This window comes from Habropoda laboriosa, unplaced genomic scaffold (genome assembly GCF_001263275.1).
Source record: "Habropoda laboriosa isolate 0110345459 unplaced genomic scaffold, ASM126327v1 scaffold440, whole genome shotgun sequence".
NCBI lineage: Eukaryota > Metazoa > Arthropoda > Insecta > Hymenoptera > Apidae > Habropoda > Habropoda laboriosa.
Genome location: NW_017100710.1, coordinates 1,436,355 through 1,449,786, shown reverse-complemented (window position 1 = coordinate 1,449,786; position 13,432 = coordinate 1,436,355). Strand labels below are relative to the sequence as shown.

The 13,432-nt window shown below is 40.9% G+C and overlaps 1 protein-coding gene across 1 annotated transcript in view; it reads left to right on the top strand.

Annotated features, from left to right (window-relative positions):
* LOC108577022 (transcription factor Sox-19b) overlaps positions 1 to 12,425 on the top strand; it is a 45,281-nt gene extending 32,856 nt beyond the window's left edge. Inside the window, exons 4-5 of the mRNA XM_017940103.1 lie at positions 4,360 to 4,505; positions 11,877 to 12,425. Coding sequence (XP_017795592.1) covers positions 4,360 to 4,505; positions 11,877 to 12,425 — 695 coding nt within the window. The remainder of the gene's footprint in view (positions 1 to 4,359; positions 4,506 to 11,876) is intronic.
* Positions 12,426 to 13,432: the final 1,007 nt, after the last annotated feature.

The window sequence follows — 13,432 nt, the reverse complement described above, 5'->3', positions numbered from 1 at the left end:
TTCAAACTGTTTCACTGCTGAGATCTCTATCACGTAGTAAACAGTTTATGGAGGTAAAATATCAGATGTAGGAGTGCCTCCAATAATTATTTACCAAATGGTAAATATAATAGTAATGTCTCTTTCTTAGTCGCCTCTCGAGTGCAAAGGGTTGAAAGCTTAGAATTACTGTGCATTGTAAGCTGTTAGAAAGAGTTAGTTTGAGACAATTTTAACCCTTTCCAGTTCTTGAATTTTTTCGTACGACCGACCCGTAACTCCAGCACACTTTTGCAGTGAAAATTTCGAAAAAAGAAATGACAAATGTTCACGAATTTGTTTATTTTCATTTCTGTCGTTAATTTGCTACATATCAACACCAATATTGTGCACATTACGAATACCACCATAGCGACGCCAGCGGAGTGCAAAGGGCTGATGAATTCTTCATCACCCAAATCTACCAAGTCGAAGTAAATTGCAATCGACCCTTGCGAAACTAAGTCCACAACCATAAAAAATTAGTAAATCGACAAATAAAATCCAAACCGATTGACCTCTGCGAAATTAATTACACAACCATCAGAAGTTAAAAAATTGTTAACAAATTCCAAACATTTCGCCTCTGTTGTATCGCACGGGAAATTCTTCCACCCGACATAAAGAAAATTCAACAACACTTCAGTCACCGAAAGCACCATCTAAAGATTATCATTACGAAACCTGTACACTTCTCCGAGGGAACACAAAATGACACCTCTGTGTCCTCATTCTTGAAACGCTTCTTCTTCTTCTCGCCTCTTCATTTCCCAAGAAAATTAACGACACGGGCATCCACGGTGTCGCGATCGGTGGAAAAAAGGGTGGAGCATTCGCGGAAGAAGGAGAGGGAAATAAAGAAGGGAGTAAAAAGATAAGAAGAGAGGGGTTGGGGGCGAAGGGGGAGAATACGGCCGATAAATCGGGGATTACCGATCACGTTTCGAGGTGTCGCGTGGGCGGCGGGATAAATTCTGGCCTTAATCGGGCCGTTGCCATTGCTGGAATTAATAATTTTGTTCGGTTATGCTACAAGATCACGGCCGGAAGGGGCGTGAATGAACAACGAAGAGGTGAGGAGGTAGGGAGAGGAGATATCTCGTTCCCCCTGGGGCAAACCACGGTCGTGGACGCGTTTACGCGAACGCGAAACAAGTTACGAGCTGCCCGGGGCTAGGCGATTCCGCTGGAGCTTTTATAGAAACGCGATAAAACGATGATTTCGAGTATTTATTCCGCGACGATCGACGTCAGCGCGAGGGGGGGCTAATAATGATTAGTCGATCGATGGAACGAGTGGCTTAAGCAAATATAGCGTCGTAACTACCCTTCGTTTTAAAAAGTAGCTTCACTTTTACGAGAGAGATATTGAAATGGAAATTCTTCCTGTGACAAAAATTGTTTGAGGTAAAAGGGAGGGATTTGCTGTTTAAGGTTGAGATAAGGTGAACGACGACGATTCTTCGGGCTAGACTGTTTTCTTATGTAAAATACTTTTTCAGATAAAAATTGTTCGAATTAAAAATGGGAAGATTTGTTTGTTTGAGCAGAATTTAAGGAGATATTTAGAAGGTAAAGTCATCAATTGTTATTATTTTGTGCCTTTGTTTTATCATTTGCTACCGTTATTGATCATTTTGTTATTTAGTACCGTGTTTGCTTTTCTTTTTTTACGCTACTATTGTCATATTGAAAATTAACGTTTGAATCAGATTTCGTATTGCTACCGTTCTTCTTAATTAATTTTCTAGTTTAAATTCCAGCGTTCTGTTTTATCATTTTCTTCTTACTTTCCTTAATTTATTCTACTTAGTTCTTCCTTTTCTTCTTTTATATTTGTGATATATGTTATATACTATAATAGGTTCATACCTACAAAAAATAATGAAATAAATCTTTTTTGTTAGAGTACAAGTATAATTGATTGCACAAAGGATACAAAATTTGTCTTAGCCTTATAACAACAAGTCAGACTGGCATCATAGATTATCGTTAAAATGCAACAGAAAGCTGTATATCTAAGAATTGCTAAATGTGAATAACGTACAAGATTTTAGCTTTCTTGTCTAACATGCTATTGAAACAGTATATAACCGACGTTTGCCTGCACAGCTGTTAAAAAAATCGCAAGGCAAGGGGTTAAAGACGCATTTCCAACTGCGCTCATCATGTACGTACAAAACTTCGTCAATTTCGCTAGAAATCGATACTGAATCTCTGCAAATCATTCGTCGTGAAATATCGTTCCTCGTGTCATCGCCGAATGAACTCATCGAGAAAACATCCCAGCGACGACAAAGGCAAATATCGCGCCATTCCCATGCAACAAGCATGAATCCCCAATTATCGGTAACATTGTACGTACTTTTTCCCTGGAAACGACAGAACCCTAGTGAAAGCTTGGACAACGAGAGATTCGAAGCTTTCGAAGAAGGAGAGACTCCCCCATTTTTCAACTACCGTATCTACTTACATATTCCTTCACGAATTCACCCATCGACGAAGGCCACAAGAAACCGTGTACGGCCGGTTACAAAATCGCGATTAATAATCGTACACGCGTGAATTCTTCGTTGCCGGTCATAAATCTCGCCGCCAATCATCCCCAGGCTTCTCGGGAGAAAGAGAGAGAGGGACGTTTCTTCGTCGTCGCGGAGAATCAACGACGCGTCGACAATGATGCTTCGTTGGCATAGGTATTCTTTCGCCGCGTTTCCGTCGTTCGACGACGATGATCGATAAGTCGCCGCGGGAACACGATATTAATCTCGACGAAAACGCACCAGCCGGCTCGGTTAATCATTCGCATTGTCGATCGTCGAAAGGTGGAGATCGAAGATGCGGCCAATTGGCTTATTGTGTCGCGCATTCAGGCATTTGGGGGAAACGCTTTTATCTTGCTATTGATTGTCTCGTGTCTCAAGAATTTTCTTGAAAAATTGAAATTAATAAATTAGAATGTATTTATTTGTTTATTTTGTGATTGAAAGAATACAAGTCGTCTTTCTTATTTTTGGGAATATTTTCTTTGACGATTGATGTGTCATGTTTGAAGACTTTTCTTGGAAAATTGGAATTAATAAATTGGATTCTGTTTTTTGTTTTGCGATTGAAAGGGTAAAATTCGTCTTTCTCATTTTTGGGAATATCTTTTTTCTTTGATGATTGATGTGTTATTTGAATAGAGTTCTTTCATCCTTTAACACATTGGAGACCTATGACCCAGCATATGGCTCATGCAATATGATGAAGTTTGGTGTTATCAATTTTGTAGAATAAGGTGTATGAAAGATAAAATTGCCATTGACGTTTTGATCGAATAAAACACGAATAATCCGCAGTCACGGCTGTCGATATATTAAAATATAAATAACGACGAAGAGAGTAGAGACTTTACATTACCGGTTTCTAGGAATAGTCTTGTAATAATATGTTTGATCTCAAATGTCTTAAGTATAATGAGGATATTATATTTTGAATTACAATTACATACTTTTATATGATTAATTAATTCAGAGGACGAGTGATTGTATAGTATATGTAGGTATAATGATACTTTGACGTAAGAAATACACGATGAATCAGACTCGCCGAAAATATCCAAATGATTATGGTTAGAAATTGCTGCAGGCGTTTAGGCACCAGGTTTCTCTCGAAGACGTTGTTACGAAGAATATTTACTGTAATGGAGATAGTTGACAGTATAAAAAGTATTATGGTATCGCGTAGCGTGTACGGTAATATGGAAGAAATAAAATAGAATAATAAAACTTGCTAGTTTTTAATAAAACATTTAAAATTTATTATACAAATAATATTTAGTTTTTCGAAATATTTATTCATGAAGCTTTTCAGTGAGATCTGACAAAGGCAGTGTAATTTAATTCCCTCCCGTAATTCGATCAATTAATTTACATTACGTCGATTTAAAAATTTTGAGAAAAAATTTGTCAAAAAAAATCTGCATAAAGAAATGCAGTCCAATTTAAAGAAAAAAGAAAAAAGTACAATTTCACTTCCAGTGAGACGCACACGTTCCACTTAGGTCCTCGAACGAAAATTAATCTCAATTTAGGATCCATTACAGACACGACGATTGGTACAAAAATAACAAATTCTTGACCAAAACAGTGCAAAATTTTCCTCGGTGATTTTGTTCCAACTTCATTTGTGACATATTTTATACACACGCAGAAATTGAACGCTCTAGTTCCACTCATAAAATTGCACAATATTCCACGATATTTTGCAAGACCAAAAAGGATTATTTCAACTTTCAAAATTACTCAATCGTTGAAACTTTTCCACACATTATAAATATGTAATATTATTGTGTTGCAGGAATGGCTGGCAGTATGGGACAAGCTGGAATGGGCTCGTATTATGGTCCCGCGGCGGCTTACGGTTCTCTTTCCGCGGCCAGCATGGCTGCGGCTGCACAGCAGTCTGCCGCGGCGATGTCCGCGGGCCTTGCAGCACCTGCACAGGTGAGTCTATACACCTCGTAAACAAACACCACGTTTCCTGCCACGCGAAACTCGTTCACCGTGTTCCCAACGGTGTTTCCCCGTGTCAATTCTCTTATCTCTCTCATTCGAAGTCCATCTGAAGAGATGTTCGAATCACCATGGACGATCTCGAAAACACTTATGTATCGTCGTCATTTCCGCGTCAATTTCGAGCGCTGGTCACGGCACACCGGTGTGTATGTGTAGGTCGTGTAACGTGCACTTCCGCGAGACGAGTTCTCTTTCTCTCAATGGCTGCCAATGATGTGTGAAACGATAAGAATAAACGTGGTGGGTTCTTCCAAGGATCGTGACAGCGTGCAGTTGCGAGCGGAATTACAAATGTACATATTGTTACGCAGAAGAGGATCTAGGCTGAGTTTGACCGGATTCGGAGCACGTTGACGATTCTTTTTAGCAGAAGGAGGCGCGTCTGTTTCGCACAATTGACGCATTTGGTACCGTTGACACGTGGAAAATGGGAAAGTTGGGTGGTATTCCTGGGATCTGAATGACGTTTCAAGGTGTGGAATGGGAGCATTGCTTATTTTCTTAAGGATCGTCGGAATTTTCACTGACTAATATTCTTTAGATAGTTGGAAATTTCACCGACTAATTTTCCTTAGATAGTTGGAAATTTCACTGACCAATTTTCTTTAGATAGCTGGAAATTTCATTTACTGATTTTCTTGAGGATATTTGAAAATTTTACTGATTAATTTTTTTGGGAGTAATTAGAAATTTCACCGTCTAATTTTCTTTAGATTGTTTGGATTTGCACTGTCTAATTTTCTTTAAATGGTTCGGATTTTCACTGACCAATTTTCTTCAGATTGTTTGGATTTGCACTGACTAATTTTCTTTAAATTGTTCGAATTTTCACCGACCAATTTTTTTTAGATAGTTGGAAATTTCATTTACTAATTTTCTTGAGGATATTTGAAACTTTTATCGACTAATTTTCCTGGGGATAATTGGAAATTTTAGTGACTACAGAAAACTTCGAATTTCTGAAACTTTGCAAGTTTGTTAGGAAAGTCAGTAGAAGTATGGAACAATTTTCTTTATTTATTTTCTCTATTTTTCATAATTACTTTGTGTAACAACTTTGAACTATTGAATTAAGAAGGTGGTTCTTTCGATGAAAATAACAGTGAATCAAGATTTCAAAAATGTGCAAGGTGTTTATCAAGGTAGCGAAAGGAAAGAAAACAAGGCTCAACGTTGTAATACATTTTTCAATTAGAAGAGAAGAAATCGATTTGCCAGAGAGGAGGGTAGCATCCTCGATTACGATTTGTCAGAGACGAAAAATGCGTAAGAGACGGTCGCAGGGACCGAGTGTTATCGCGATGCCAGCGGAAAAGAGCCACCCACGCGGTTATTTCTTTCGCGTCCCTATTCAATGGAATTTGACATCGGGAGACTCGATCAGGGAATCTCGAGATTTATCGCTGCATTCACGCGTTCCTTTTCTCGGCAAACAACCGATATTCTATTAATCGATTCGAGACGTACGGTTTGCTTCGTATCAATTTGACTCCGGTATTCGTGCCTTCAAGGAGGATTGAAAAGGGTAAAAAACAAAATCGCCTTTTGAAGAAAATATATGTTATTCTTCATAATTTTCTGCTCAAAGTGTCGTGTAATTTACTACAATTGGCTGAACATATTTGTACATTATTTTATCGACAGAAATTAAGAACGTGTATTTTTCTTTATTCCTAATTGTTACATATTTTTCAACCTTTTCTTGTAGAAGTGATTTTATTTATTTTAATCGGAAAATTATAATGGCTGGTTCAACGAAAATATTTTATGAACGTAGAAGTAATGAGTGGAAAAAGGGAGTAATAGTGTTTTTTGTTTTTGTTTTAATTGTGATTTTCTGAATGTTGGCATTTTCAAACTTTATGTAGCTTTTCTTCGAAAACTTAAGATTTACAAAAGCGACACGACTGTTTCTTTCTTTTTTTGTTACAAACTACATTAGTTAGCTACAGAAAAGTACGATTACTGTGACTAATTCAACTTTAGTGATGTTGAAGTACCGACATAACATTAGAATATGCGATCTTGTGTAATTAAGAGCGTATACAAGTCTGCAGAATTGCAGAAGGAGCCTCAAGATAGATTGAAGAGAGAATCTTCAGCTGCACAACATGGAAAAGTGTATTCAACCTTGTATTCCAAAAGGACACGAAGGAAAAGCTTCAAAGACTCAAACCTTCAATTTATCTTGAAAGTTTCCATCATGTGCACTCAGCAAGATGTCCTGAAATCTTCTTCGTCTGCAAACTCATCTGGAATCAACCCAAATTGTACCAAAAAAAAAGTACCTCAAGATAGATTAAAATAGTGAATCGTGGGATATTTAAATTGATATTCCAAAAAGACACGAAGGAAAGATTTCTTCAGCTACATAAACCTCGAATTTCCTAAATTTCAAAATAATATAAGAAGAAACTTTCTAATTTTCTAATCTACTTTCCTCAAACTCATTCAAACCCACACAAATTCATATTTGAAATCATATTCAGCCACTTAAACCTGCAATTTTCTGAACTTCGAAACGATATAAGAAGAAGCGTGCTAATTCTCTAATCTACCTTCCTCAAATTCACTCAAACCCATGCAAAATTTTATAGAAAAGAAACCTCAAGGAACACCGAACCTCTAGCCACTTAGACTTACCAAAGGACACGCATCCAACAACTCTCCATTCCCCATATAACACCAGATCCTTCCAGACCCCTTGAAAACAATTCAAAACAAGCCAGTATAAGAAGAAACTTCCTAATTCTTTAATTTGCCTTCCTCGAACTCACGCAAACCTACTGAAAATTGCATAAAATTGCAAATTCAAGAAACACTATACCTCCACCCTCTCAAACTCATATTTGAATTCATATTTAACCACTTCAGCCACCTAAACCTACAATTCCCTAATTTTCAAAACACCGTAACAAGAGATCTGCGAATCTGACTTCCTCAAACGCACCAAAACCCACTCAAAACTGTGTTAACACGTTGACTGCCACGCAAGATTTCCATGTTTTGCTCAGAGGGCCACAGAAAAATTTTCATTATTCTAAGCATATTATATTACGCTCTATTATTTTTTTTTTTTAATTCAAAATAATGTCCAGTTAGCTATCATATTCGAAATTTTTAGCTGACGATATCCAGTTTATTTAAATTATTCCAAACATTTGACCACCGTGGCCCCACCGGGGAAACAATCTGCGGTCACAGGTGACCAACGCGGCAGCAAACCTGTCAAAAGGAATCCTCAAGAAACACCGAATCTCCAACCTCTCAAACTCACCAAGAAACAACACCAGAACCTTCCAGTCCCCTCAGAAACAACTCACAACCACCGTAAACAAGAAATCTCAAGGAACCCTCGATCAAGCTTGAATCTCGTCTGAAAAAGTCAAACACCGTCGAGCAGATCGACGAGGACCGATCCACTGTCAGTGCAGAAGGAAACGTCGCGAAAAGGGAGAGATAGATCGTTGATGAGAGAAGCAGCAGGAGCAACGAGAGAGAACACTGACGCACACCGAAAGAGAAAGAGAGAGAGAAAGATGGAGGAGAGTGGATACAGGAAGAGGGAAAAGAAGAGGAGGACGAGGCAGAGGACGAGCGTAGGTACGTTTCATTCTATGTCGCAACAAAGGGGCCCCCGGGTGGCTTCGCAAACAGAAACCGGAGACCGTGGTCTGTGTATGAATTTCCGCAGCTGGGTACGGGAGACAAACAGATAGCTAGTTATTTCTGCATTCAACGGCTGAATGGCCGACGCGTCTGGAACGACGCAGCGGCGCGATACAGCCTGACTATTATTGGCGAACCGGCGAGAGCACGAGCGAAGAATTCCAACGCGAGTCCTGTGTTATCGTGGACGAAACGGCATCGTCATCGTCGTCACCGAGCCCCGTCATTCCCCGTTTGCCATTTAGGAAGAACGTCCCTCTTACTATGGAGGTCTGATAAATATTTCTTCTTTCTTTCTTTTCAGCCAAACTTTTCGTTTCTTCCTTTTCTTGGGAAGAACTTAGTGGTGATCGAGGAGGAAGGGTATAAATGGGTGATAGTGATTTTGAGGATGATGTGTGACGTTTGTGGAGAATTAGGGCTGCTTCGAGACTTTTGATTCTTCTTTTCGTGGGAAGAACTGGAGGTGATCGAGGAAGAAGGGTGTAAATGAAGGAGAAGTTGAGAGAAATCGGTGACAATGTTTTGGGAGGAATTGGAGGTGCGATAGAAGAGAAAGTCTGTGAATGAAGAAATCGAAAGAAATTGATGCAAAATGTGTTGATTTTGCTTTTTTGGAAAGAACTGGAGATGTTCGAGGAAGAAGGGTGTAAATGAAGGAGAGATCGAAAGAAACGGGTGATAGTGATTTTGAGAACGATGTGTGGGGTTTGTGGGGAATTAGGGGTGCTCGGAAGGCTCGTTAAATTGTGTGAAAGACGCTTAGTTTAGGGCGGTTGCGAGTGATTTTGGGTGAGGAAGAGCTTAGGTAGCTTTGAGGGATTGTGTCGGCATGTGTGTATTACTTGGAACTGTGTCACGAAGGGAATTATTTCGTTGTGTGTGGATCGTGAACAGATTGGAACTGATGGTCTCGTTGAAGAAGAGCGATACACGTTTCTATCTTACAGGATATTACGCGAGGAAGCGTTGATTCGTGAAATGAAGTTGTTACAGCTATTCATTGCACCAGGAAGAAAAATTAATTATAGAATCACGTTGAACACTTTTCCACGTTACTTGTTATTCGAAAACTTTCCTATTCCACGGTTCGAAAAGCCACGTTGACGTGATAAAACTGCACGTCCATCTTCGTCACAGCGGTCGTCGTCCAGGCAGGACTTAATTATCGTGCCGCAGCACGGTGTCGCCGTTCAAGCGTACAATAACGTCGTACCGTTTCTCTTCTGTTTTCATTCACAAAAGCGCCTATTCTCCGCGCTGCCATGTGTCGTCAGGGATGGAAAGTGACCGAAGGAAGAGAGCACGTAAAGACAGAGAAAACGTACGAGGTGTAATGAAGACAGACAAAGAGAGAGAGAGAGAAAAAGAGTGGCATGCCTTTTGCTAGGAGAGTGTATACTTTATTTTCCAAATGGCTCCTCTCCATTCTCCGGGTCAGAAAGGTTGGCCAGATCGAGAAAGTCAAGCAGAGAGAGACAGAGAGAAGGAAATAGAGAGAGACAAAGAAAGAGAGGAGAGATAAGAATGAGAGAGAGAGGGGGAGAGAGAGCATTGTTGCAGCCAGCTCGTCGATATTTCACCCACATCGCGTCGTCCTTATAGATTCGACTTGGAGCAATGTCGAGAGTGGAGTCGATTGAAAGCCGGATTTTGTTCTTCGGATTTATGTGCATTCTACGTGCACCCTCTGCTCCGAGGGTAGTTAGAAGAAACTTGGGGAGTAATCTCGACGAGAGAGCTGCGTCGAAAGTTTTCATAGAGAATTTCTGGTCAGCGGATACGATGATTTGTCTCAGGAGTTTCCTGTTCCACGCTATGTAACGCGGGTTTCTTCTCTCGAAGAACAAGAAGGTTGTTGCGGTGACTGGGGAAGTTTGGTATCTCTATAGATATGAATAGAAATGGTCGCGTTGCTGAATTGTAGTAGAAAGAGAGGAGTAGTTTGTGAGAGATGGGAACTTTGATAATAAATTTTCCTTCACCTTTCCTGCAGGAAAATTGACAGGTCCATTGTCCAAGGATTACGAGTGCAAAGTTAACTCAACTTAATCATCCAAAAAAGTGGTAAATTATTTCGCCCTTTTCAGGATCCATTCCTTAAATTTTGCATAGTAATGATTTTATAAAACAAAAAAAAAATGCTATTAAAACTACTACTGTGCTTCTTAAATAATCTGAGTATTTAGCAATTCGCGGAAGCCCAGTTACCATTTTCTTCAATTCTCCACGTTACACTGTTCAGAATTCCTTAAACATCTATTACACAATTTACTACGAAAGGTATCTCCACCCATCTATATCACGATCTCATTGCCTCACAGTATCGAGTCACAACCGTGACACAGATTGCAGTTAAGATACGGCAGAAGCAGGTGTACCAGTAATAAAGTCCAATTTTAATTGTAGTTTTAATTCCACTTTACAACACAGATGATTATCGAATACGAACTACGTTACATTATGTTATCCTTTCCATCTGATACGGTATTGTGACACTGTCCTCGCGGAACTGCGACATTATACGCGTAAATTGAACGAAAGGGTACAACGCCGCGCAACAATTCTCAACTATACTTCACTAAAATCATAAACTTGCAAAAGAAGAAAAAAAGAAACACGCGAAGAACGTTTAATTTCCGGATGCATCGCGGTCAGTGCTAAGGTCCGATTCGCGAGGACCAAGCACCGCGGAAGAATTTTTGAGCTGCGAGCGAGAAGAGGAACCGAGTGGTAATCAATTGGACGTAGCCAAGAGAGGAGAGATGAGTCGAGGCGGCTAAGACTGGATGTAAATCATCCGGACAAAGCCGCTTAACGATCCGACAAAGGGTCCCGCGCGGTCCTCGTCCACGAATTATAGAATCGGGAATAATCGTGCGCCCCTCTCCCGCCTCCTCCCCTTTCTTCTCCTTTTTAAGGATCCGTGGCAGTTTCACGCGGCGGACCGTCGTGTCTGGCAGCGGCTCGCGCGGCCGATCTTTAGCCTGGAGAACGGTTACGAAATTTATAGCCATTGGCAGCTTTGTCCTCTTGGATAGAACAAATCTTTCTCTCTTGGACCGTCGCGGATCCGGCGATTTCGCGATTTGCGCTCGGAGACCGAGTCGAATCCTCCATCCTCTGGATCGTCTCTTTTCTTCACGCCAGAATAGCTCCTAAGAACTACTTTATTTTCTTCCTTTTTCTTTTTTCTTTTATCGTTGGTAGTTTCTTCTTCTTTTCGGGGTCTTAGGTGTGAGGTTAGGTTGGCTCCCTTCTTGTCGCGTGGATTTATTGGAATTGATTGGAGTGGAACACGGTGATTCGGGAGATTTTAAGTTAGGAGCTTGAACTTGACCTGAGAGAACACAAGTATTTCACGTGATCACACATGTAGGACGAAATTTAGTCTTAATATGTAGATTTCAAATTGGTAAAATACTTTGTACGTCTAAAAATATTTCTTTAATGCTGTCTCTATTAATTCTCGAAAAATTCGTACATTTCACGATGCTACCTTCTCGCAGCAAAGTCTTTACACGACAACGAACGCCTTACAGATTAAATTACAACCTACTTCGACCTAACTCGAACACAAATCACGTATGAACACAACTCACCAATCCCAATTTCCTCTTTCTGTTCCAGGTGGTGAGTTCAATGGACGCGATGAAGTACTCCATGGAGGCAGACAAGTATCGCGCGGCGTACATGCCGCCCAGCACGTTGGCGATGAGCATGTACTCAGACCCCAAGTACCTGGATTCCAGTCCAAAGTCGTACCTGGACCGGAGCTACCTGGACTCAGCGAAGGCTTACTTCGAGCAGTCGAAGCTGTACATGGACCAGAAACCGGCTATAACCGACTACAATCGACCCAGTTACGATCACAACAAGCTCTACGACGAGCCTAGTCCAGGTAGCGTGGTCGGTGGCGGTGGACCAACTAGGTCACCTGCAGCAGAGTCTCCGGACATGAGCAAACAGCACGAGAGAACCGAGCAAGGATCATCCAGCGCGAGTTCCACGTCCACGTCGTCAGCTGCGAGTCCTGGAGCGAGTCTACCAGCCTATTACCCAGGTCCGGTACAAACTAGCGGGCTATTGGGGCCGCAGATGAGCCAGTACAGCGGCTACCAGACAGCCCCTGCGCCAGGAAACGAGTCGTTCAGACGACCGCTCACTGTAATCTTCTGACCCGATAGAACGTAGCTCTGATCCATCTTCGAGGAGCAGTTGCCCTGAGTTCGGTCCTAAAGTGTTGTTTTGGGTGTGATGTGGGTGGCTGTGGTGAGATTAGAGGTTGTTGGATGAGGGAAGAGGATTATTGAAGATGGAGGAGACGGTTTGTGCTGGAGGAAAGAGGCTTCAGAAGGATTTGCTGGTGGAATTGACATTGTGATTCATTTTCTTGCTCAAAAGGAAAGAGAAGGGTAGCAGCTCTTGAGGAGTTTTGCGAGGAAGATACGTCAAGCAGTCTCAGTTTAAAGCGTATTAATAGAGTGTACGCGTTAGAAGGACGTTAAAGGAGAATCTTGAAAGTCTGAACAGACTGGAGAGTCGTCAATGATAACCAAACTTGAAGGAAGTTCCAATGTATCCTGCACACTTCTTGTTTAGTTCTTGAACAATTGATACAGAGAGAAAGGGTGAAGTAGCATAAGGAGCGACCTGAGAATCCTTGTTTGACAAGGACTCACGAGTAAACTTGAATCTCAAGGCATCAATGTGATCGTAACACGTTCAACGAATCTCTTATATATTTTTCGAAGATCTGATACAAGAGACAGTAACGAAACGTAACCTGCCTAGCTGCAGATCTATTTTTCACCGAAATAGAACAAGGAACGAGAGAATCTGAAGATCAAGCCTGCAATAACTAGGTGAAATCTGAAGAATTGACCCTCTGAAGCCATTGGCAAGTGACAACAACCTCGAGAAGGGCTCGTTCGAAGAAATAAACACCCAATGACCGGACCATTGGCGTATTCACCTACATATCGAAGTGAATACCGGGCCATCAACGGTGCAGATCGTTGAAAGTGACAACGAAATCGATACTCTTCGCGTTCTAGCCATCCCCAGGCGTCCAATTATGACGCGTGACGATTATTTATCGCAGACATAGGATTTCCATCCACCGATCGATGGAGTTATAAAGAAATTGTACATAGTTCCCGTGTAAATAGTGTAGCAAGGATTAT